General features: G+C 44.5%; 1 protein-coding gene across 2 annotated transcripts in view; it reads right to left on the reverse strand.

Moving 5' to 3' along the window:
• puf60 (poly(U) binding splicing factor 60) overlaps window positions 1–26,636 on the reverse strand; it is a 64,939-nt gene extending 38,303 nt beyond the window's left edge. Inside the window, exons 1-6 of one of the 2 annotated variants that reach the window (XM_033040613.1) lie at window positions 26,512–26,636; window positions 24,694–24,735; window positions 14,052–14,138; window positions 12,693–12,782; window positions 2,093–2,158; window positions 663–824 (exon numbers count right to left, since the gene is read on the reverse strand). In XM_033040613.1, coding sequence (XP_032896504.1) covers window positions 663–824; window positions 2,093–2,158; window positions 12,693–12,782; window positions 14,052–14,138; window positions 24,694–24,735; window positions 26,512–26,538 — 474 coding nt within the window. In that variant the 5' untranslated portion in view covers window positions 26,539–26,636. The remainder of the gene's footprint in view (window positions 1–662; window positions 825–2,092; window positions 2,159–12,692; window positions 12,783–14,051; window positions 14,139–24,693; window positions 24,736–26,511) is intronic. The other variant, XM_033040622.1, reaches the window with a different exon arrangement.
• Window positions 26,637–27,332: the final 696 nt, after the last annotated feature.

A 27,332-nucleotide genomic window follows, 5' to 3' on the forward strand; every position in this document is an offset into this window, starting at 1 on the left:
GAAAAACATAAGTTCTGGAGATAATGCCAGGAGATATAACTTGAAATTAGAAATGACTGAAGAAATATCACAGAATGGGAGAGGGCAGGGTGGGAGAAAGAGAACCAAGAGCTCAATGAAAGCCAAAAAGTAAAGCGATTAACATAACTAAAAATAAGGCATTTAAGAAATTAAGAGGACTAAGACCATTTCAGATAGTAGTCGCAGATCGCATGATATCCGGCACTTGAGCTGATAACCAACAGTTGGCACAGATCTGTTGGAAAGCTGGGTCAACGAATGTCAAAAGAGAAGGTACTCTGCCAAGAGTGAGGTGTTGCTATTTGGTATGTCTAAATAGGACAAGACTAGTGGTACTGGAGATTGGTGTGGCACAAAGAAATCTGGGAGGGCAGGTACATGGTTCTCTGAAAGTGTTAGTTCAGGTGGACAGCATGGTGAAGGTGACATTAGGCACTTTACCTGCAAACAGCCTCCTACACTCAACTTTTCAAAGCCCCCCCCCCATCATCTAATACTATCAAAATTGTCACCCCAATTTAGGACTTCAAATTTTGGACCAGTCCTAACTTTTTTAAAGTAATAGAATTATGGTCAATTCAAGGTTTAATGCTACCCAAAAATGCAACACTGAAATGTAGAAAGGCAAGAGAAATTGGAACCTTGTGTTTCATGGTAACGGAGTCCCACGACATATCGATGCTTTTGATTGGTCCAAAGGGAGCAAAGGCTTGACGAATGGTATCTTCTCCCAGCTCATAGTAAATTGATCCAACATAAACTCGACACATGATGGCCAATGCCCGTTGCCTCTGTGCTGCCATCTGATCCAGAGAGGGAGCGAAAGAAAACAGTAAGTATGTGTAATAGCTGATATCATCAAACACCCTAACAGACAGAGTCTGGACAGTAGGGACAGGTAACAGCGTTATTGCATGTGGTTAAGTGTCAGGCCACATCTTTCAGGCAACTTTACTGCTACACTGCTGTACGCAGATCTCAATAACAAGTGCTGTATAAAAATACTAAACTGAGAAAAAAGCTAGTGCTTACTGTGGTTCATATCATCTGAAACAAGCACAGGTAAATAATGTTGGCCACATGGAAACCATTACAAGCTCGGCCTTAACTTCTTTTCTTATGCCTGGAATGTCAAACTATCAATCTGAACAACAGTCCGGCACTCTCTTCACTAAAATGCAGTCTCTGTTCAAAGCGTGCTCCAATAAGATGAATTGGGGAAGACCTTGGCTGCAGTCCCACATCCAAATGTACTGGCTGCAGTTTCATTCAGATTGTGGGATGGTAGTGTAACACCAACCTGCCAGGTAGGAAGGGATCCCAGAGCTGCAGGATACCAGATATCAGAATCTTCAGCTGTGGTTATCCCTTGGGAGCTCTGGGCCAGGCTGGGGAAAGGAGGAAAAGCAGATAAACAATGTTCCACAGACAAAGCAGGGTCCCTTTGTCAAGTCAAAAGAAAAAGGAACTAACAGTTGATTGTGCAACACTGATGGTCAAAGTAGAAAGCAGAGGCTTGGGCCACTTCCCAATGGTGGGAAGGAAGCACGAAGCTTTGCTGTAAATTTGGAAAAGAAACAAGGGTAAAGGGAAGAAAGGGAGAAAGTATTAAAGGGAGAAAAAAAACATTAAAAAACCTTCCCTCTACACGATTCCCCATTCCCAAAAAAGGTCCAACAAAACAACTGTGGAAATTGTTCAAAAGCAGTTCAGATGTGATGAGAAGGGAAGCACACACAGACATGCAAATATCACTCCACATTTCCTTTGCTGCCTCACTTTCATAATGTACACAAGAGCCTGAACAACAACTTCAAAAAAATTCTCAACAGGGAAAGGACAAGCTAACTTTGTGAATTTAAACTCCTCCTCTTTCCTCCACTCCACCTGAACACGACATATTGGAATCTGCAATAGCTGTGTGCCTGCACTGGTGTTTCTGCACCAGATGACCACTACTCCAGCAGAAATGCTAAGATCACTTTCTGTGAGCTTTTAACCAAAACAAATCACATAACTCAAGACATTTTCAAAACTCCAAGTGTTAGTGCTTTTTGACAAAAGTCCCTACCTGATCTTTGGAGTCGAGACAATCGCACAGTTCCCAGCATGCCCATTTTCGAAAGGAACCCAGTGTCTGATGAGAGGAAGTCACTTATGAAAAAAATCTAATAAAGGCTTCTTTTAACTTTGAGGTGACAGTGTTACGGATGTGGGTACGCCAGAGTTCCCGCCAAGATTTTAAAAAGTTAAGAAAATACCCCATTTTCATATGAGATTTTAAAATATATAAATGGTATAAAACCACGTGAATTTTTGTGATTAGTGTATGAGCCCATAGCAAAAACTGTGTATACTGCTCTCACTGCATCGACATTGCACATCTGGCTGCATACAATGAAGCCCCCTTATTGTTACTGCTCCTACAAGTCTCCTTTCTACTGTTTTGCACTACCAGTTTGTGTCAATCGATAGCGAACAAGTTAATTATCTTGTGTGGTCTGATCTCGTTTCCTCTCCTCCCAACCTATAAATGACCAGCGCACTTCAACTACTTCATTTCCCCCCCCCCCCAAGGTTGCCTGGACACGTAAAGAGGACATGACTGCTCATTACAAAGATCACTAAATTTGCGACAGAATCACACATGGATTATAGAAGGAGAGGAAGGTTGAATGAAAACATGGCACCGTTAGAAGCAGGAACAGGCCATACAGTACCTCGTCTGCACCACTCACAATAAGATCATGACTAACCTTTTTATCTCAGAGCCTATGCTACATCAACTACATATCCCTCAATTCTCTTAATAGCTAAACATCTATCCATGAAAACCAGCCGTTTCTTTACATTCTGATATCTGGCTCTGGGTGCCCTGACGAGCGGAATATCATTTCCACATTTACCCTGTCAAGCACAGTGGGATCGCTTCATTCTACCCTACAGAGGGGAGTACGTCCAATCTGCTTAAAACGGATACCAAGTGTTCGAGTAACTCATCCGGTTAGGTAGCATCTCTGGAGAACATGGATGGACATTTTAGGTCAGTTCATTCTCTTTCTGAAGAAGGATCTCGACTCAAAACGTCACCAATCCATGTTCTCCAGAGATGCTGATTGACCTGCTGAGTTATTCCAGTACTTTGTATCCTTTAGTGTATAAACAAACATCTGCAGTTCTTAATCCCCTTGTCCAAGCAATCCTAACAATCAATTTGAACTTTCACTGCTCTCCCTCCATTGCAAGGGTCCTGGGCCATCTATACACAATACTCCACAGTCTCATTATGGCCCATATAATACAATATCTCACACGTACTCAATTCCTCTTGCAATTGCAGTCAACATATCTTCTGCCTTCTAATTGCTGTACCTGCATTCCAGTTTTGCAATATGATACCCATATTTCTCAACACACCAACACCTTTCTGTTTCTTATGGTTTAAAATTCTGTCTTAACTGGTTTTTCCACCAATATGGAAGCTCTCACATTGTTGCACATTATATTCCATCTGCCTACCACATTCTCATCCATTCATTTTACCCATCTATATCCTTTTGATCCTCCTAAACCCATCAGAAATTTTTGGAGTCATCAGACTTGGTCACCTCATTCAAATTATTGATTATGGTCATCGAAATGGGATCTAACACTGATTACTGCAACCTCTCATTATTCACAACCTCCCAACCCAAAAAAGTCTGCAATCAATCCTCAATTCAAATAAATGTATTACTTACAATACTGTGCAGAATAATTTAATTTAGTAACCATGAGACGTGGGAACAATATGTGAAAGATAGGATGCACAGATCACAAGACAAAGGGATCCAAATAGAAAGCAATCAGAGCAGATGCAAGGCCGACTGTTCACTGCACAACAGCAGAGGCTTCATCGGTAGGTAGTCTGACAGCAACAATAAAAGGGCTTCCCAAAGAAATTTTTTCACTATGGGACATCTTCGCATTTTGTTATGATGCCCATTCACCCCTTTCCAACTTTGTCTACTCTCAAAATATCAGGAGCAAGGCAAGTTTACATAAAATGTTAAATTAACAGGAACCCTGATGTACATGCATACAGTTTCAAGTAAGTTCATTTGTTTTTAAAGAAAGGAACCCAGACTCTAAAGAGAAAGACAGACTCAGTCAGGCTTGATATTACTGAGGTGACAAATAAAGAAGATGTGCGCAGACAAACAAACAAGTAAAAAAATTCAAACACAATCAAAGAGAAAGCACCCAGAACCCAGAACTTCAACCAGCAAGAGTAAAGTCACTGGGGATCGAAGGGCAAACTGAAAAACCAAAAGAAAATGAATGATGCACTGCCCAAACAGCTGGGAAAGTAATAACTACCCATCTGCAGCATTATACATACATCCTAATTATCAACAACTTTTAAATGCCAAGGCACCAATACCATATATTTCAGTTTATCACAGTTTAATAGGGACCAGATTACAAAGCAACACTCCAAACACAGAAATCAGAACACAGCGATCCGTGTGCCTCACTCAGGTTCATGCAAAGGCAAATGAGCAAAGTCATATGAAGGGTCTTCTGCTTTTCACTTCAAATCCATGCCCCTTGTCAGTGAATCATTAGCTAACGGAAACAACTTCCCTCCACGTGCTCTAAACCAGTCAGGACTTTAACCAAATTGCCCCTCAACTTAAACCACCTTCAAGGAACAACACAAACTGTCCCTGTCTAGCTTCATAACTGAATTCTAACATCCGTCAAGCTGTTTCCACTTTCCACTTTTTCCTGAGGTGCACATTCTAGACTGTGGCAAATAAAAACAAGCAATACTCCAGCGATGGTCAAATAGTATTTCAAAACTGGTGCAACAGTCTTTATCTACCAACATAACAAACTGCTTGCAGTCCTGCAGATATCTGTAAAGCAAACTGTTCCACAATGCTCAAGTTTCCTCTCGCATGTTTGATAAACAGATTCTATCACGGCAGTAGGCAGATTACAAGTGAATCTTACACCAACAAATGGAAAAAGATACTCCAGAGTATAGCCCACATTATACCATAAATAGACACAAAATACTGGAGTAACTCAATGTGTATGTAATTCAGTGTGAAGAAGGGTCTCCACCCAAAACAACACCCATTCCTTCTCTCCAGAGATGCTGCCTGTCCCGCTGAGTTACTCCAGCATTTTGTGTCTATCTTCAATTTAAACCAGCATCTGCAGTTCTTTCCTACATATTATACGACAATCTGTCTTACATTTCTGTGTGCCTTATAGTGGAGTGGCATATTAATCCTAAATATACCCATTATAGTTTGGCAACAAATTAACCTTAAGAGCATACAATGCAGCTCAGTGGTGAATTAATACCAAATGCACAAAATATCTGCTCAGCAGTGAATTAATCACTTCAATACTTTATAGCTCAGCTGTACATGAATTCTGAATCCATATGCTACAGTGTGCGCATTGCAGCCCCATGATAAATTAATCTTGAGTACATTACAATCCAGGAGCATAAACTGCAGTTCAGCAGCAAATTAATTGTGAATGACTATGCTGCAGTGCAGTGATGATTTAATTCAGAGTGTGGATACTACATCCCAGATGTTGCCAGGGTTCAGCAAGAATTAATTCTGATGTGCGCACATCCGTGTCTTTATACACTATTTCCAAACAATATGGCAGCATAACCCTTTGGCCTAGCAAGGCGATGCTGCTGAACAATTCCATTCCCAACTATTGTTTTCAATAAACTCTTCTCCCCATATTCCCATCAATTCTACCCCTTACCTTCATACTATGAGCAAGTTACAGTGGCCAATTAACCCATCAATCTACATGTTTTTGATATATGGAAGGAAAATTGAGCACCTGGGGGAATACCACATGGTCACAGAGAAAACATGCAAAGTCCACATGGACAGCACTGGAGATTTGGATTGAACTTGGATGGCAGCAGCTGTGAAGTAGCAGCTCAACTAGTTCCGCTACTCAAGAATTCAAATAAATAATCCCACATACATACCTTACAGACCAGCTCTATCGAGGGGCATCAATGTAAAGCTTCAGTCTCCACAGATGATGCCTGATTTGTGTAATTTCAGCAGTATTTCATCCAAAACTGTTGTTCATATGTTGCGGTCATACTGCACGAAACATGCCCTTTGATCCAGCTCATCCGTATCAACCAAGATGCCTCATCCACGATAGTTCCATTTGCCTGTGTTTGGCCCATATCATCTGAATCTTTCCTAACCATGCACCTTCCCAAATGTTTTTAAAACGTTGTTGCACCTGCCTCAACCATTACCTCTGGCAGCTCGCTCCATACACCCACTTCCCTCTATGTGGAAAAAGTTGCCCCTTAGGTTAATCTTAAATGTTTCCTCAGCATAAATTTATGCCCTCTAGTTCTTGATTTCGCTACTCTAGGGAAAAGATTATGCATTGACCCGATCCATTCCCCTCATGATTTTATACATCTCTATAAGGTCATCCCTCAGCCTCCTGTACTCTAAGAAATAGTCCCACTCTGCCCAACCTCTCCCGATAGTTTAGGTCCTAGAACCCTGGCAACATCGTCATAATTCCCTGACTGAGGTGGGTCAGCATGCCAAAAGCTTTCTTCACCACCCTATCTACCTATGACATGACCTTTAGGGAACTATGGACTTGTACTCCCCAAGTTCTTTGCTCCACAACACTCCCCTGGTCCCTACAATTGTACATACCTATGTAACTATAAAGTGCCTTGTAGATGTGAAGATCCTGCCACAGTTTGACTTTCCAAAATGTACACCTCATCCTTAGGAATTAAACTCCAATCGTCATTCTTCAGTGTACTTGCCCGACAAGATTCAACTGTAATTCTTGATAAGCATCTTCACAAAGATTTACGAGGATGTTGTCAGGACTAGAGGGCGTGAGCTATAGGGAGAGGTTGAGTAGGCTGGGTCTCTATTCCATGGAGCGTACGAGGATGTACAAAATCATGAGGAATAGATCAGGTAGATATAGAGTCGGGGAATTGAGGAACAGAGGACATAGGTTCAAGGTGAAGGGGAAAAGATTTAATAGGAATCTGAGGGGTAACTTTTTCACACAAAGGGTGGTGGGTGTATGGAACAAGCTGCCAGAGGAGGTAGTTGAGGCTGGGACTATCCCAACGTTTAAGAAACAGGTAGACAGGTACATGGATAGGACAGGTTTGGAGTGATATGGACCAAGCGCAGGCAGGTGGGACTTGTGTAACTGGGACATGTTGGCCGGTGTGGGCAAGTTGGGCCGAAGGGCCTGTGTCCACACTGTATCACTCTATGACTCCATGCCGTGTATATTCTCATCCAAATTGTTAATATAGATGACAAACAGCAAGTTGATCAACTCTTTTGATTTCTCATCTCCACCCCTTTAGCCTCAGTGAACAATCCTTCAGTAATGTCATCTCGGACTACTACCATAAAGTTCTCCATAAATAATAAAGCAGCTCGGCCTCCTCTCTTGTCCCCCACCTATAGCACATACTTTGGAACATTAAACACCCAATCCTGTCCCTCCTTATACCAGAGTTCTGTCCAGATTTACCAGTCCCGTGTACCTATCCGCGCCCCGTGTTCATATGCTTACCTGTCAGACCTCTTGCATTGAAATAATCCAACCGTATTTCCTCTGGTGCTCTACTTGTCTTGGCTGCACTGAACCTGCTGCCATTGACTTTTGTGTATCCACCTCCAGCCTCATAACTACCTGACTACTGCTTTGAATCCTGCCCTCTGCCAGTCTAGTTTAACCTTCCCGAGTAGACAGAATATTGGACCCAGCCAGTTTGGATGCCGCCAGTCTCTCTTGTGCAGGTCATCTCTGCCCAGAAAAGATCCCGCTGGTCCAAAAATCCCCAGCCAAGCATTCATCTATCCTGTGATCCTATCCCTACCCACACTTACACACGGCAATGCGGAATAATCCAGAGATTACTACTATTGTGGTTCTGCTTTTGGGACCTTATGTCTTGACCATATTCACTTTGCAGGACCTCATCCCTTTTCCTACTCATGTAATTTGTCCCATGTGCACGAAACACATAGGAATGAATGTTCTGCAGCCACTCCTGAATGCTGTAACACAATCTTCTCTCTTTTCCCCTAACTAACGAGTCTTCTCTCAGTTGCTCTGTCAGACTTCACCTTTTCCCACTGTGCCTCGGAGACAGACACGGTGCCACAGACCTGGCTGCTGCTTTCTCCTGAACGATCATTCCTCCCAACAATATCCAGAGCACACACGTTTAAACAAAATGGCCACAAGAGAACTCTGCACTCTCTGCTTGCTCATTTTCCCTTTCCTGGTGGTTAAACATCTACATTCTACCTGCACCATAAGTGTGACCACCTCACTAAAACTCTTAACTCTCAAGCCCCCAACATCTCACATGATCCTTTATTCATCCAGCTCCAGTTCCTTCATGCAGTCGGTCACGATGGATGATCAGCCATGATCACATTGAAAGGCGATGCTGGCTCGAAGGGCCGAATGACCTACACCTGCACCTAGTTTCTATGTAGCTGCTCATGGGAAGCAATTCAATAAGGCACTAAATAGAAGATTTTGTTTTTAAAATGCATCAGGTGAACACAATACAGGAAACTGGAAGAGCTGTTCCAGACATCAACATGGTACAAATAAACTACCTTGTACCCACATCTCAGGCACATACTTTACAAAGTCAGATATACTCCAAGCAGTTGGCACCTCCTTTAGATAAACACAAGTAACACAGCGGGTCAGACAGCATCTCTGAATAAAATATATAGGTGATGTTTCAGGTCTAGACCCTTCTTCAGGCACCCCTGTACACAATGATTCAGATTAAAGCATCTTCCACTGAAGCTGCCTAATTATGCATACTGCCACTGTGTAGATGTTTAAAAATCTCGGAATGCCCTCGTATTCCAAGGTTATTAACAATCATTCTTTCAATCCTAAAGAGTTTGCTTTAGCAATATCTACAGCACTGCACACAATTAGATTTAGGTTTAATACTGCCACCACAGCCTGCAAGACTTCACCTAAAGATGTCTCAGTCAAGCCAAAATAAAATAAAAAGAGTATTCCGCATTCAGAATAAGTCTCTGCACTCTCAACTGGTTGTGCTTATTTGGGAGGCTTTTACACTGAGCAGTTGTTTTGCCAGGTGTCCCAGGTGAGCAACACAGGCAACCTCAAGCAGAGAACACTTTTTTTTTTTTAAATGAGCTTCCTGCGAAGTTACCGGAGGAATGCAGACAGGTGAACAGCAGCAGGAGTGTGGAAAGAGGTAAAAGATTAGCAAGAATGCACCAATGGCCTAGACATTGGGCATGGACATGCTCGATAATCGGCAACTCATAGCCAATCCTTTCCTTACTCAATTTCTGGCAGGCAAGCCACGGTATTGAAGAATCTTTCGTAGTTCACTGTACCAGCCAAACACTCAACTTATTTCCATCCAATCACAAGACAACATTATCTGGTATTGTATTTATCATGTATAGTCTTTCTGCTGACTGGTTAGCACGCAACAAAAGCTTTTCACTGTACCTCGGTACATGTGACAATAAACTATCTTATACCGCTCAATACCCTATGCCACACCCTGCAACAAATGCTATTATCTAAGCCAAATAGACAGGAACTATGATGTAGCTGTAAATTTACTTTTTGGAAAATACAGAAATGAAGAGGAGAGACCATGAATATGGATAGACGTGTATATAAGGAATTTTTAGCATGTGAAATATCAACACAAATTGAGTATTTATGTATTGAGAAGGGGTTCCTGATATTACATTTTCTAATAACCACACAATTTTTTAAACTTGTTTGGTGTCCTTATTTGAACCAGACACTATCATTGTTAGGACAAGCACTTATTCCTGAACGAAGAAAACCGTCCAAGTTTTGGACCAGGATACAGAGGTGGAAAATTGCACAGCCTTCTCAACTGCAGTAATTAGAATAGTTGATATACTGAATTCAGTGCCTCAAGATGTGGCATTGCCAATACGGGTCCCAGAAATGGGAGAGCTCATCAAGAACCTTGATGATTGGGGCAAGTTTTTGTGAGGGGCAAGCCAAATAGTTCAATGATAATATTTTGACAAATGCAGCAAAGCAATAGGATAAATGTTCCACCCCTGGAATTAAAATTGAATGAAGGGTTAAATGTGTAAAACTGCACATATCAGCAGAAATACCACTCATCCCTTATTTATACATAATAACAATTCACATATGCTTGGTAATAAGCACAAGGGGTAAGGGGGCATAGAGATAATGCTTCAAAATGTTGAGAATTCAAACCAACTGAAACCAAAATGAATTTCTTTCTAGTTATAGGGAAATACAAGCAGACATTAAGGCTCTTCCAACCTGAGATCTCTGTGGATCCATCAGCAATCTGCATTTGGAATGATCCATTAGAAAACATGAGTCTACAATATCTGCCATTGGAACAATAAACAGCCAGTCACACAAAACCCATTCTCATGACATGACACCAAGTGAATCTATTCCCAAAATAATCATGCAGAGTTCTGGTTGCCTCATTAAAGGAAGGATGCGGAGGCTTTGGTGAGGGTGCAGAAGAGGTTTACCAGAATGCTGCCTGGATTAAAGGCTATCAGCTACAGGGAGAGGTTGGGCTGTTTTCTCTGGAGTGTCAAAGGTTGATGGGAGACGTAATAAAAATATAAAAAATTATGAGAGGCATAGATAGAGGCAATTATGAGAAGACATCCAGAACCTTTTTCCCCAGCATGGGAATGTCACTGGAGAGCATAGCTTTAAGGTGAGATGGGGCAAAGTTTAAAGGAGGTGTGCAGGGCAAGTTTTATTTTTCAACACAAAAGTAGTGGGTGCTTGGAAGGCGCTGCCAGCTGGTGGTGATGCCTTGATTAGAGTAAACAGACCCTCCTGCCGCCGTTGGCATTCTGAGATACTACCATTTGCTTGCATTTGGCCTATATCCATCCAAATCCTTTCTATCCACATCTCTGTCCAAATGTCTTTTGAATATCATAATTGTATCTGCTTCTATAACTTTCTCTAGCAGCTTATCCCAGCTTAGGAATAGTAGAAACATAGAACTTCAAATGCTGGTTTACAAAAAAATGACACAAAGTGCTGGAGTAACAGCAGGTCAGGCAGCATCCCTGGAGAACTTGGATAGGTGACGTTTCAGGTCAGGACACTTCTTCAGACATATGGACTACCCAGAAAAAATTGCCCGGTCACTCTTAAACCTCCCCTCTCACCTTTAGTCTACACCCTCTAGTTTTAGAATTCTTTAATCGGGGTAAAAAGAAAATAGTGTTCACTTTATCCCTACAACTCAAGCCCGCAAGTCCAGGTAATATCTTGGTGAATCTTTTTCTGCACCCATTCCCACTCAATGACATCTAATTACAGAGTATTGGTTACAGCGATAGTTTGGACAAACTTGGATTCTTTCCACTGGAGTGTCAGAGGCTCACAAGGACCTGACGGAAGTATATCAAATTGTGATGAAACACAGATAGGGAAAGCAGTCACATTCTATTTCCACATTAGACATGTCAAATACTAGAGGAATTAACTTTAAGGCGATATGGGGAATGTTTAAATAAAATGTGCGAGATATATTTTAAGCACAGTGGTAGATGCTTGGTATATGATGGCATGGAGGGCGATGGAAGCAGATATGACAGTGACATAAGAGGCATTTGGAGAGGCTCACAAACATGTTGGAATTGGAGGACTATGAATCATATGCAGGCAGAGGGATTAGTTTAATTTGGCATTGTGTTAAGGATATTGTGGGCTGAAGGGCCTGTTCCCGTGCAATACTGCTCTACACATTGTTTTATTACTGTCACCAAGATACAGTGAAAAACGTTGTTTTGCTTGCTATCCAAGCAAATCATCTAAATGTGATTACATTCAAACCATAAAAGTACAACAGTGCAAAAAGAGAAAAGAAACAATGCAGAATATAGTGTTACAGCTATAAAGAATGTACAGATAAAAAAGTGCAAGGGCGATACATTGGGAGATAAAAATACATCCTTGGCTTATGAATTCAGTTCAGGAGTCTGTCAAGAGCAGTAAAAGGGAATATCTGGGTTGTGAGTGGTCCTTGAAGTTGGCTGCTTTTCTGAGGTAGCATTGTGTAGTTAATGGGAGAGGAGAGGTTGGGAGGCGAGAACTGGCTTGTGTGATTTACTGTGCTGCATCCAAACAAAGGATCTTTGATCCAAACTGTCTTGAGTACAATGGAGACACTCCTGCTATATCTGGTCATGCTTTGTCAAGACAATAAGACCCATTTAGATGCACCTTGCATGACATTCGAGAACTGCTCAAGAACAGTGCATGGTGCCTGCATTATGGGTGAGCACGGAGACTCGCATCTCAAACAGAAAATGCAAGAAATGCTCAGCAGCTCTGATAACATTTCCACCCGAAACATTAACACTTCCCACAGACCTGCCGAGTATTTCAGCATTTTCTTTTTCAGATTTCTAGCAAATGCAGTTCTGTTGATTTAGTCTTTCACATCAATATGATCAACATCATTTTATAATAATCTCCACTGAGACAGGCTATGCAGCGGAGCACCAACAGAAGCTGCAAAAGCAGTACTGTGGGGCCCATCTCGAGCTCACCTGCAGATTGGTAAGCTGCTGCTGTTGGTGAGCGATTGTTTGCTTCACTAACACACTCTTGATGCTTTGTTCCATTGCATACTTCTTAGCCTGGAAAAGAAAGGAAGCAAGGGTGAAAATCTGAAGCATTGCTGGGACAACTCAGCATTTAGAAACATAGAAAATAGGTGCAGAAGTAGGCCATTCAGCCCTTCAAGCCAGCACCTGCCATTCAATGTGATCATGGCGGATCATCTAAAATCAGTACCCCGTTCCGGCTTTTCCCCCAAATCCCTTGATTCCTTTAGCCACAAGAGCTAAATCTAACTCTCTCTTGAAAACATCCAGTGAATTGGCCTGCACTGCTTTCTGAGTCAGAGAATTCCACAGATTCACAATTCTCTGGGTGAAAAAGTTTTTCCTCATCTCAGTCCTAAATGGCCGACCCACTTATTCTTAAACTGTAACTCCTGGTTCTGGATTCCTCCAACATTGGGAACATTTTACCTGCATCTAGCCTGTTCAATCCTTTAAGAATTTTATATGTTTCTACAAGATTCCCTCTCATCCTTCTAAATTCGAGTGAATACAAGCCCAGTTGACTCATTATTTCATATGTCGGTACGGCCATACCGAGAATTAACCTGGTGTCCTTCCTCAAATTAGGAGACCAAAATTGCACACAATACTCCAGGGTCCTGTACAACTGCAGTAGGACCTACTTGCTCCAATAGTCAAATCCTCTTGCAATGAAGGCCAACATGCCATTAGCTTTCTTCACTACCTGCTGTACCTGCATGCTTACTTTCAGTGAATGATGTACAAGCACACCAGGTCTCGCTGCACCTCCCCTTTTCCTAATGTGATAATAATTCAGATAATAATCTGCCTTCCTGTTCTTGCCACCAAAGTGGATAACCTCACATTACAATAAAGGTAATTCTAATTCTTCTAATTCTAATTTATCCACATTATCCACTCCCGACACATTCGAGGTAATTTTGAGGCCAATTAGCCAACAAGCCTGCACGTCTTTCGTGTGTGGGAAAATACATGGGGGAAACCTACATGCTCATAGAAAGAACATGCAAACTCCACAAACACCTTAGCTCAGGATAGAACCCAGGACTCTGGTACGGCTATTTTTTCTGTTTTTACAGACTGATTAATATCAGGATTGAGCTAATGACAATTTTCCCTTTGTAGAGGAACACAGACGAGATGGCTAGATCTCTACAATCAAGATGGTTGAACTACCACTCCCCACCTAAGCTGCTGTGCCCCCATTCTTATTGGCCTTGCTTCCAGAGCAGTGGTACCCGACCCTCCTGATACTTTCCTATGCATTAAATGTCAGCCGCCTTTCAGCTCGTTACTTACCTTCTGTAGTGCCTCCTGCTGCTCAAGGTTGAGAGGTGGCAACCCAAGCTTTGACTGCCCATTTTCCAGCTTCATAATGTCACCACCCTGGAAGGAAGCAGATTGAATTTTGTTTACAACAGGATTAGAAGCTTCAAAACGCGTTATATTAGGTGAGCAAATACCTAGGAATTACATGTATCCATTTGCGCTTTATTACATCTGCAGAATAAGTCCAACTGTGGAATGCAGCCTACCCTGCTCTTAATTTGTTGTCTTGTCAATCGCCACAGCATAGAAGGCTACAGGCCCAATGATGATCAACAGAACTATTGGACTTTATGTGAAGCCAGGGCATATACATGATATCCAAAATTAATACTTTGCATCGGTATTCACCAGGGAGGACAGATACAAGAACGTGTCAGCTTTGGGATTGGTGGGGCTCTAGGATAGGCTGTAGAGCACAGGGATCCAGTACAAGCAGTTGCCTGGTAGCAGTGTCACGGGTGAACAAGGTGAAGATGGTTTTTGGCACACTGGCCTTCATGAGTAAGGGGATTGAGCAGAGAAATTAAATTGTTATGTTACAGTTGCATAACACAATAGTGAGGCCGCACTTGGGAATATTGTGTAGGAGGGAACTGCAGATGCTGGTTTAAACCGAACATACACACAAAAAGCTGGAGTGACTCAATGGGTCAGACAGCATCTCTGGGGAAAGGAATAGGTGATGTTTCGGGTTGAGACCCTTCTTCAGACTGAGAGTCAGGGGAAAGGGAAAGGAGAGATATAGACAGTGATCCCCGTCAGGAGGGGAAAGGGAAACGAGAGAAATAGACAGTGATCACCGTCTATATCACTTGTTTCCCTTTCTCCTGACTCTCAGTCTGAAGAAGGGTCTCAACCCAAAACATCACCTATTCGTTTCCTCAGAAATGCTGTCTGATCCACTGAGTTACTCCAGTTTTTTGTGTCTATCTTGGGAAAACTGTGTTCAGTTTTTGGCATCCAGCTGTAGGAAAAATGTCTAAGCGGAAAGAGTGCAGATAAGATTTACATGGATGACGCAGGACTTGAGGGATTGAGTATAAGGAGAGGGTGGGCAAACTGGGACGAGACTGAGTGGTAAAATCATGAGGAGCATCTATTGAATGAACACATGCAGTCTTTTCCCCCAGGATATCGAAATCAAGAACTAGTGGGCATAAGTTTAAGTTGAGAGGGTAAATATTTAATAGGAACCCAAGGGGCAGCATTTTCCACAGAAGGTAGTACATGTATGGTACAAAGATGCCAAAGGAAGTGGGCCAGGTAGGTACAATTACAACGTTTTCGGGATATTAGACAGGTACATGGAAAGCAAAGATTTGAGGGATATAGGTCAAACCCAGGCAACCAGATAGAAACATAGAAAAATAGGTGCAGGAGTAGGCCATTCGGCCCTTCTTGCCAGCGCCGCCATTCAACATGATTATGAAAGAAAACTGGCAGGCAACATAAAAACTGACTGCAAAAGTTTTTATAGATATGTGAAAAGAAAGAGATCAGTTAAAACAAATGTTGGTCCCTTGCAGTCAGAAACAGGTGAGTTGATCATGGGGAACAAGGATATGGCGGACCAATTGAATAACTACTTTGGTTCCGTCTTCACTAAGGAAGACATAAATAATCTGCCGGAAATAGCAGGGGACCGCGGGTCAAAGGAGTTGGAGGAATTGAGTGAAATCCAGGTTAGTCGGGAAGTGGTGTTGGGTAAATTGAATGGATTAAAGGCCGATAAATCCCCAGGGCCAGATAGGCTGCATCCCAGAGTACTTAAGGAAGTAGCTCCAGAAATAGTGGATGCATCAGTAATAATCTTTCAAAACTCTTTAGATTCTGGAGTAGTTCCTGAGGATTGGCGGGTAGCAAACGTAACCCCACTTTTTAAGAAGGGAGGGAGAGAGAAAACAGGGAATTACAGACCAGTTAGTCTAACATCGGTAGTGGGGAAACTGCTAGAGTCAGTTATTAAAGATGGGATAGCAGCACATTTGGAAAGTGGTGAAATCATTGGACAAAGTCAGCATGGATTTACAAAAGGTAAATCATGTCTGACGAATCTTATAGAATTTTTCGAGGATGTAACTAGTAGCGTGGATAGGGGAGAACCAGTGGATGTGGTGTATCTAGACTTCCAGAAGGCTTTCGACAAGGTCCCACATAAGAGATTAGTATACAAACTTAAAGCACACGGCATTGGGGGTTCAGTATTGATGTGGATAGAGAACTGGCTGGCAAACAGGAAGCAAAGAGGAGTAAACGGGTCCTTTTCACAATGGCGGGCAGTGACTAGTGGGGTACCGCAAGGCTCAGTGCTGGGACCCCAGCTATTTACAATTTTTATTAATGATCTGGATGAGGGAATTGAAGGCAATATCTCCAAGTTTCCAGATGACACTAAGCTGGGGGGCAGTGTTAGCTGTGAGGAGGATGCTAGGAGACTGCAAGGTGACTTGGATAGGCTGGGTGAGTGGGCAAATGTTTGGCAGATGCAATATAATGTGGATAAATGTGAGGTTATCCATTTTGGTGGCAAAAACAGGAAAGCAGACTATTATCTAAATGGTGGCCGATTAGGAAAAGGGGAGATGCAGCGAGACCTGGGTGTCATGGTACACCAGTCATTGAAAGTAGGCATGCAGGTGCAGCAGGCAGTGAAGAAAGCGAATGGTATGTTAGCTTTCATAGCAAAAGGATTTGAGTATAGGAGCAGGGAGGTTCTACTGCAGTTGTCCAGGGTCTTGGTGAGACCACACCTGGAGTATTGCGTACAGTTTTGGTCTCCAAATCTGAGGAAGGACATTATTGCCATAGAGGGAGTGCAGAGAAGGTTCACCAGACTGATTCCTGGGATGTCAGGACTGTCTTATGAAGAAAGACTGGATAGACTTGGTTTATACTCTCTAGAATTTAGGAGATTGAGAGGGGATCTTATAGAAACTAACAAAATTCTTAAGGGGTTGGACAGGCTAGATGCAGGAAGATTGTTCCTGATGTTGGGGAAGTCCAGGACAAGGGGTCACAGCTTAAGGATAAGGGGGAAATCCTTTAAAACCGAGATGAGAAAAACTTTATTCACACAGAGAGTGGTGAATCTCTGGAACTCTCTGCCACAGAGGGTAGTTGAGGCCAGTTCATTGGCTATATTTAAGAGGGAGTTAGATGTGGCCCTTGTGGCTAAGGGGATCAGAGGTTTTGGAGAGAAGGCAGGTACGGGATACTGAGTTGGATGATCAGCCATGATCATGTTGAATGGCGGTGCAGGCTCGAAGGGCCGAATGGCCTACTCCTGCACCTAATTTCTATGTTTCTATGATCATGGCTAATCATCTAAAATCAGTACCCAGTTCCTGCTTTTTCCCCATATCCCTTGATTCCTTTAGCGCCAATAGCTAAATCTAACTCTCTCATGAAAACATCCAGCGAATTGGCATCCACTGCCTTCTGTGGCAGAGAATTCCACAGATTCACAACTCTCTCGGTGTGGACATTTTTCCTCATCTCAGTCCTAAATGGCCTACCCCTTATTCATAAAATGTGACCCCTGGTTCTGGACTCCCCCAACATCTAATTTTGCACACTAATCTCTTGTGTGGGACCTTGTCAAAGGCTTTTTGACAGTCCAAATACACCACATCCACTGGCTCCCTGGATAGGGAGATTTCATAGCATAGACGCGCATCTTAATTGGCATGGACCAGTTGGGTTGAAAGGCCGATTTACGGCCCATATGACTTTATGAAAGGAAATTTTAGAACCATTGATGCACATTAAGATGGACAAATACCCATGAATGAAATGTTTGCCAAGCCATCAAGCAAATAGATTTCTGTGTCATTATTTGCCATGAACGAGGTACAGGAAGACTGGAGCATACCTAAAGCTTTTCACGTATTCAAGAAGGGATAAGACAAGAAATTACAAGTCTAAAACCTTTTTTTTTTAAATTCTTTGGAGAAGGATAGAGAAACACTTGGAAAGGCTGGTGGATCGAAGGGCCTGTTTCCACGCTGTATCGCTAAACTCAACTTTAAAAAGCACAGAAACAAGCCCTTCGGCCGAACTTGCACATGCCAACCAACATGTCTGCGCATCTACACTAGTCCCATCTGCTTGTTTGGCCCATCTCTCTAAACCTGTCCTATCCATGCACCTGTCCAAATGTTTCTTAAATGTTACTATAGTACCTTCCTCAACTACCTCTGCAAGCAACTCGTTCCATACACCCCCCCATCCTTTGTGTAATAAAGTTACCCTTCAGGTTCCTACTAAATCTTTCCCCCTCACCTTGAACCCATGTCCTCTGGTTGTCGATTTCTCTAATCTGGGCAAAAGACTGTGCATTTAACCAATCTATTCCTCTCATGATTTTGTACACCTTCATAAGTACGCCCCTCATCCTCCAGCACTCCAAGGAATAAAGTCCTAGCCTGCTCAAACTCTCCCTATAGTTCAGGCCGAGTCCTGGCAACATCCTTGTAGATCTTCTCTGCATCCTTTTCAGCTTGACAACATAATTTGTTTAACAGGGTGACCTAAACTGAACACAATACTCTAATTGTGGCCTCACCAACGTCTTATACAACTGCAAAATAACCTCTGAAGAAGGGTCTTGATCCGAAATGTGGCCCATTCCTTCTCTCCAGAGATGCTGCTGTCCTGCTGAGTTACTCCAACATTTTGTGTCTACCTTCTATACTCAATACTCTGACTGACGAAGGCCAATGTTCCAAAAGCCTTTTTGACCACCTTATCTACCTGCATCTCCAAGGAACAATGCACCTCTCTCTGCTCGACAACACTCCCCAGAGCCCTACCATTCACTGTGTAGGTCCTGCCCATGTTAGACTTCCCAAAATGCAACACCTCACATATATCTACATGAAATTCCATCAACCATTCCTCAGGGTCTGAGCTTTAGGGAGAGGTTGAGTAGGCTGGAGTTCTATTCCTTGCAGTGCAGGATGATGAGGGTGGTGGAATGAGAGGAATAGACCGGATAGATGCACAGAATCTCTTGCCCAGAATAGGTGAATCGAGGACCAGAGGACATAGGTTTAAGGTGAAGAGGAAAAGATTTAATAGGAATCAGTGGAGTAACATCTTCACACAAAGGGTGGTGGATGTATGGAACAAGATGCCAGAGAAGGTAGTTAAGGCAGGGACTATCCCAACATTTAAGAAACAGTTAAGACAAGTACATGGATAGAACAGGTTTGGAGGGATACGGACCAAATGCGGGCAGGTGGGACTAGTGTAGTTGGGACATGTTGGCTAGTGTGGGCAAATTGGGCCTGCTTTGGCCAATCAAACGCCCGGGAACGAAGGAGACTAACAGAGAGCGGTGGACACTTCCCGTCCATCACAGGGACCAACCTCCCCACCATCCAAGGGATCTACAGGAGGGGCTGCCTCAAAAAATGCAGCCAGCACATCAAGGACCCAAACCACCCTGGTCACTCTCTTATCTTGCTGCTACCATCAGGAAAACTAATGTCTTCCAACCACATAAGATAACCACAAGGATAAAATGCTATCTCAAACAATTACCTGTGCCCAAATCACTGATTGCCCCCAATATGGATGAATCAGCACCCTAGATAACCAACACCTGCAGTTTTTATGATCTTACAAAGTCACCAGTTCACAAACAGCATTGGATACAATCAAATAGAAGACAGTGCTGGAGTAACTCTGAGTCAGGTAGCAGCTCTGGAGGACAGAGGTGGGAGGAAGGAAAATGTTTTATCAGTAAACTGCAGCACACTGCTTACATATTGACAAATGCTGCTGTTAAGTAGTGCATTACGATCTGTACTGGGGGTATATTTTAAACAACTATTCCAAGAATTGGATGTACAAAATTGCCACTGTGGAAGCTTAATTCTAAGTACTGGTTCCAATTAAATGTACAATTTTGGTCTCACTAGCGTGATTTTGGGAATGGAGGAGTTGTCTTGAGTTAAGGTTGATCAAATTGGATACACTCATCAGAATGAAAGGATCATGCGGAAACACGATTCTGTGGGTTGGGACAGGTTAGATGTCAGATGTCACTTGCTCCAGAGAAAATCTATAATTAGCGAGCACTGATAAGGAAAGAAAACGTTTCCTTTATTGAATTTCCTATATGGAATTTTGTGATCATACATGGATGACTCTTACATGCCCTCTAAAATGGCAGAGAAATATTGTAATATTACCGTAATGTTGAAGCAGAAATAAAACAGCTATAAAAACAGAAATAAAACCGGAGGCATGTTATAATGAGCAGGCATGGGACAGGAAAAACTGAAAAAAGAGGAAGAGAGATGGGGGTCCAGCGCCGCCTTTATGCAGATTTTTTTTTTGATAATTGTACCTTGAAATGGCACAGTTTTCTTGGCTGTTTACCATTAATTTCTCCCAGGGTCTTCCCCACTCACACTCACAGAGAACCCCTCACTGCTCACATTCACAGGGACCCCCCCCCTTGCCGTTGCTCACATTCAGAAACCCCCTCACTGCTCACTTACAGGGAACCCCTCACTGCTCAGGGTCAATAGACAATAGGTGCAGGAGTAGGCCATTCGGCCCTTCGAGCCCGCTTCGGTCCTCCCCCCCTCGCTGCTCATACTCACAGGAAACCCCTCACCTTTGCTCACTCACTGCTCACACTCAGAGAACCCCTAACTGCTCACACTCACAGGGACGTCCGCTCACCTTTACTCACACTCACAGGGACCCCCCCCCCCCCCCACAACTCTGCTCATCAAACCCTTTCTACTTGCTTTAAAACGCTTATTGTCACTGAAAAAGGCCCCGGCCCTGCAGCTGCACCCCAGCCTTTCCCAGTCCAGTGCCCACTCTCCCGCTGCCCTCCCCCAGGGCCACCGCTACCTGTGTTCCTGGCCCCAGCGCCTCGCTCCACCAGGCCTCGCCTTGTCCCGCCCCGACGCCTCCAATCACCTCTCTCTATCCCCAATTCCATCCCCCCCCATTCCGCCTCTGACCGACGCCTCTCTCCTCCAATCATCGCGCTGAATCATCATGTCCCGCCCCCCCCACTGCCTGCTGACCGACTTCCCTCTCGTCCAATCGGCGTCCCATCCCCCCACTGTCTCACGGAAACTCATTTATAGGTTTATAGAGATTTAGATTTTTTTAAACGAATTTCTAAATCCGCGGAGAAATCCCATGCATGAAATAAGTGTGTGCCACAAGGATTGGTGCTGGAGCCACTGTTGTTCATTATCTATATGATCAATTTGGATGTGAATGTAGGTGGCATGCTTACTACGTTTTCAGATGACACTAAAATTGTTGGTACAGCAGACAGCAATGATCATCTAAAATTACACAAGGCCATGCGGATCAAGGCATAGCGCTTTCGCAAGCTTAATGTGTCTAGGTCAATTATTGATGGAATGGGCTGCTGGAGGCTTTCCAGTAGTGGTGGGGATCAATTGGATTGGATGTTGCTGAGCAGGCAGATTCAGACAGTCTTCAACAGCGGACGACATCAACAGCATCGCCCCTGAAACCCCAACCCAGTGCCTGCCTCAGCATAATTTATGTCCGTACACTCTTGTATTTGTATTGCTGTGCTTAAGCATAGTAAGATTTTTAGTGAATCGTCTGCACAAAAAGGAATTTCACTGCATCTGGGTACATTTGATAATAAAGCACCAACTGGCCCAAGGAATGGCAGAAATATTAATTCAGATAAGTGCAAACTATTGTATTTTGGAAAGACAAGCTAGGGCAGGACTTACACAGTAAATGGGAGGGCTCGTGGGGAGTGTGAAATATAACAGACATCGAAAATAGGTGCAGGAGTTGGCCTTCGAGCCACCACTGCCATTCAATATAATCATGGCTGATCATCCAGAATCAGAACCCTGTTCCTGCTTTCTCCCCATATCCCTCGATTCCATTAGCCTGAAGAGCTATATCTAACTCTCTCTTGAATATATCCAGTGAATTGGCCTCCATTGCCTTCTGTGGCAGAGAATTCCAGATTCACAACATGTTTTTATCAGATCACTTCTCATCCTTCTAAATTCAAGTGAATATAAATAAGCCCAGTCGACCCATTCTTTCATCATATGTCAGTCCCGCCATTCCAGGAATTAACCTGGTGAACCAACACTGCACTCCCTCAATGTCCTTCCTCAAATTAGGAGACCAAAACTGCACACAACACCAGGTGCGGTCTCACCAGGGCCCTGTACAACTGCAGACAGACCTCCTTGTTCCTATACTCAAATCCTCTCGCTATGAATGCCAACATGCCATTAGCTTTCTTCACTGCCTGCTGTACCTGCATGCTTACTTTCAGTGATTAATGTACAAGGACACCTAGGTCTCATTGCACCTCCCCTTTTCCTAACTGACACCATTCAGATAATAATCTGCCTTCTTGTTCTTGACACTAAAGTGGATAACCTCATATTTATCCACAAGATACTCCACATTATCCACATTTAGACCGAAGAGTGCAGGTACATAGTTCTATGAGAGGTAACACAGGTAGACAGGGTATAGAAGACGACATCTAGCACTTGCCTTCGAACAGCGTATAGAGTTCTGGTTGCCCTACTATAGGAAGGATGTCTTTAAACTGGAAAGGATGCAAACTAGATTTGAGGATGTTACTGGGAAAGCTTGAGTTATAAAGAGGCCTTTTTTTTCACTGAAGTACCATGACAGGCGACCCATTCTTTCATCATATGTCAGTCCCGCCATTCCAGGAATTAACCTGGTGAACCAACACTGCACTCCAGAAAAGGTGAATAGCTACAGTATTTTCCCCAAAGTGGTACAGTCTAAAACTAGAAGGCATAAAGATGGAAGGGGAAAGATTTAGAAAAGATCAGATAGGAAAATAGATGAGAGCAGCTGCTAGAGGAAGCAGTGGAGTCAGGTACAATTAGGACATTCAAGACACTTGTACGTGGAAAGGAAAGGTTTGGAGGAAAATAGGTCAGCACAGGCAAGTGGGACAAGCTCTGTTCGGCGCCTTGTAGAGTCATAAAGTCATTCAGCACAAAATAGGCCCTTGGCCAGCATGGACAAATTGGGCCAAAGGACCTGGTTCCATGCTGTATAACTTGACACCTCTGAACAGGCAGGGAGTTGTCAAAATTCACAGAAGTGGGCACTTTGACCCATCAGCACAGCACATCCATACCAGTCATCGGGTATCATTTACACAGATTGCATAATCCAGCTCTCATCTTATGGCCGATGTCTTGGCAATTTAGGCACTCGCCTAGATACTTAAATTGTGAAAGTATCTGCCTCTTTGTCCAGTGTGCTAAAGATTCCAATTACCTTTTGGGCGAAATAAATTCCTCTTCAGATGCCCGTTAAATTTCCTATTCCTTACCTTTGATCCATGCCTTCTAGTTGTGGACAGGTCTGCCTTCAGGAAAAAGTTTATTTGTCCTTTCTATCCATGCCCAACATAATTTTGTATACCCAAACCAGGCCTTCCGTCAGCCACCCCCACTCCAAGGAAAATAAATCTAGCCCAGTTTCCCCTCATAACTGAAATGCTCCATTTCAAGAAACATCCTGGAGAAATCCTTGGGAGTTGTCAAAATAAGAATCCAGCCATCATGACATCTTATGACAGCAAGTTAAACACAGGCAAGGAAATCTCCTGATACCTCATATGATGAAAAGGGGCTAAAGGTTGGGCACTAGTGTTCCATTGAGGGACTAAATCTCAGCCGCATTAGGGAATCTTCACCAGAAGGACTAGACTGCAGCTGTTCAAGACTCACCACCATTTTATCAATGGCAACTAAAAATGGGAAATAAATGATAGTCTTGCCAGTAACAACAACATTTGATGAATTAACTGGAAGAATATGGCTGTTTCCTCTGTCAGTATTAATAATGACTGAGTATAGAAGTTGGGATGTAATGTTAAAATTGTACAAGGCATTGGTGAGGCCAATTCTGGAGTATGGTGTACAATTTTGGTCGCCTAATTATAGGAAGGAGGTCAACAAAATAGAGAGAGTACAGAGGAGATTTACTAGAATGTTGCCTGGGTTTCAGCAACTAAGTTACAGAGAAAGGTTGAACAAGTTAGGGCTTTATTCTTTGGAGCGCAGAAGGTTAAGGGGGGACTTGATAGAGGTCTTTAAAATGATGAGAGGGATAGACAGTTGACGTGGATAAGCTTTCCCCACTGAGAGTAGGGAAGATTCAAACAAGGGAACATGACTTGAGAATTAAGGGACAGAAGTTTAGGGGTAACATAAGGGGGAACTTCTTTACTGAGAGAGTGGTGGCTGTGTGGAATGAGCTTCCAGTGAAGGTGGTGGAGGCAGGTTAGTTTTTATCATTTAAAAATAAATTGGATAGTTATATGGACGGGAAAGGAATGGAGGGTTATGGTCTGAGCGCAGGTATATGGGACTAGGGGAGAATACGTGTTCGGCACGGACTAGAAGGGTCGAGATGGCCTGTTTCCGTGCTGTAAATTGTTATATGGTTATATGAGCCTAACCTGGGCACTCACGCTCTACTACTCTCTGAGCCTGTTCCAATTAAGTGCACGCTATATATCATTTTCCTGTTGACAAAATGATCATGGAGCAATGAAACATCTTCAAAAACCTACCAGCATCATCTGCAACGTGGGGCTTCCCAAGGGTTCCAGCATCTATTGGATTGAACAAAGAATACCATGATTGCACAGAGCAATAAATGGCCTTGCCCACCTGCACAAGATGTGCATGCTATCATGTCAAGCTTAAGAACACAACTGTTTTCAATAAACCAAGCTCTAATTTTAAAATTACATGCTTTTACTTAAATGCCCCAGAGATGCGAGCTTCACACCATTTTCAAACAGGTAATTCAAGTGGACCTGAATGGCTGACCAAACATTTAACTACAACTTAAATACAAATGATTCGCCTCACCCTAGACCTCTCTGGGCTGCTTCAGCAGCGATCATTCACCCATAACCCAATTATCAGTTTGCTGAAGATAAACAATTGACAGCTAGAAGTTTGTTGAACACCATTCGGATAAACAACAGCTGAGTCAGCATCCTTATTCCCACTGCTGCTCCCAGCAAAAGTCCAATTCATACCAAAACCAGCCCTTCCCACCATATACCTTCCACGCTGCCAGCAAACCCATCTCCATACACTCAACACCCCAATTTCCATGTATCAATACAGCCCATTCCACTCACCAAAACCACTCCATACCCCCAAGCCCACCTCTTCCTGCACACCCTAATACCATCCTGACCTTGTTCATCCCGCATCCGCCTATTTTTATTTCCCCACATCTATTAGCCCCCCTTCCCCTTGTCTCTCCTCTCCAGTTGTCTCCACACATCTTTCCCGGGTTCTCTCTACACCTCCAGTCTTCCTCCGCACCCCAGCCCCACTCGTCCGTCTCCCACCCTCAACCCCCTAGGCCAGTCAATCCTGGTCCCCCGCCCGTCTTCACTCCCCAACCACCCCGGGTCTCCCATCTCCCTCCCGAACACCACACTCATCCCGGTATCCCCCAATCCTCCCCCCAGTCCCTCGCTCTCCCTTCACCCTCCACTGGTCTCCCCTCCCCCTGTGCACCACATTGCGGGCTCTAAGGCTGGTGTGTTCACCGCGTGGTTGCCGCCGGGCGGTGCGGGGCCGCCCCCTCACGGGCCGGCTCCCCCAACCCCCCTACACGGCCCTACCTCCGCCACCCCGAACCCCCTCACGGCCCTTACCCCCACCCCCACCCCCCTACACGGTCCCTTACCCCCCTCCCCCCCCTCACGGTCCGGCTCCCCTCTCCCCCCCCCCCCCTCACGGTCCGGCTCCCCCACCACCACCCCACCTACACGGCCCTACCTCCCCGCCCCCCCTCCCCCTCACGGTCCTGCTTCCCCACCTACACGGCCCTACCTTCCCCCCCCCCCCCCCCCCTACCTCACGGCCCGGCTCCCCTCCCCCCCCCCCTCACGGTCCGGCTCCCCCACCACCACCCCACCTACACGGCCCTACCTCCCCTCCCCCTCACGGTCCTGCTTCCCCACCTACACGGCCCTACCTCCCCCCTACCCCCCCTCACGGTCCGGCTCCCCTCCCCCCCCCCCCTCACGGTCCGGCTTCCCCACCCCCACCCCACCTACACGGCCCTACCTCCCCCCTACCCCCCCCCCCCCCCCTCACGGCCCTGCTCCCCTCCCCCCCCTCACGGTCCGGCTCCCCCACCCCCAACCCCCCTACACGGCCCTACCTCTCCGCCTCATGGCCCGGCTCCCCCACCCCCACACACGGCCCGACCCAGGCTTCCCTCCACCCACCAGGCCCGACCTCCACCACGGCCCGGCCCGGCCCGGTCCCCGCCATTGCCTGACGGAAGCTCGCCATGCACCCGCCACCACGGTTCCCCAGTCCCCACACGGCTCGGTTTGCCCGGTCCCCGCCATTACCTGAGGGAAGCTCGCCAGCGACGCCATTCACCCGCCGTCCCGTCCCCTGCCGTCCCGTCCCGTCCCGAGCGCTTCCCGCGAGATCACCGCGCGTCCCGGCAGTTCGGCACAGCGGCTCTCGCGAGAGCTGCACCGCTAGCCTGGTCACGTGGGACGAAGCCCGGCCGCCATCTTGTGGCCATCGGCCGCCATCAAATACCACAAAGATAAAAGCTCCTTTCATGGGTCATCATCCTCTCCGAAAATACCAATAATCCCCACAGTTATTGTCAAGAAATGTAACATCATGAGTAAGGTAAATATTCCACATATTGTGACAAGGCGGGCTCCAGCAGAGGCCGCTTGATTCTGACCAAATTCAAGCCATTGTTTGAAAAGGAGGGGAGGGAGAAATATCGACATGTTTCTGGAAGTTACATTAAATTGTCTCCTAAATATTCGAAGCCATTCTGAGCTGGAGTGAAAATATTAGCCTGGAAGAACACTGGTGTGGATTTGTTTGGGAAACTGGTTTCAAAATAACTTGATTGAGTTCTTAGAGAATGTCACAAGCAGAATCACAGAGATATACAGCACGAAAACCCTTTCCCCTCTCACCTTCAACCTGGGCCCTCTGGTTCATAATTTCCCTGTGAGAGAAATACTCGGTGCAGTCTCCCTATCTGGTCCCCTCATGATTTTATAAAAGTTTATCACGCCACTCACTCCAGATTAATAAAGACCTATCCTATACAGCCTGTCGTTCTAACAAGCCCTCCAGACCCTACAACATTATTGTAAATCTTTTGTGCATCTCTCCAGCATAATATCATCCTTCCTGT

The sequence above is a fragment of the Amblyraja radiata genome, chromosome 2 (assembly GCF_010909765.2).
Source record: "Amblyraja radiata isolate CabotCenter1 chromosome 2, sAmbRad1.1.pri, whole genome shotgun sequence".
NCBI classification, from domain to species: Eukaryota; Metazoa; Chordata; class Chondrichthyes; order Rajiformes; family Rajidae; genus Amblyraja; species Amblyraja radiata.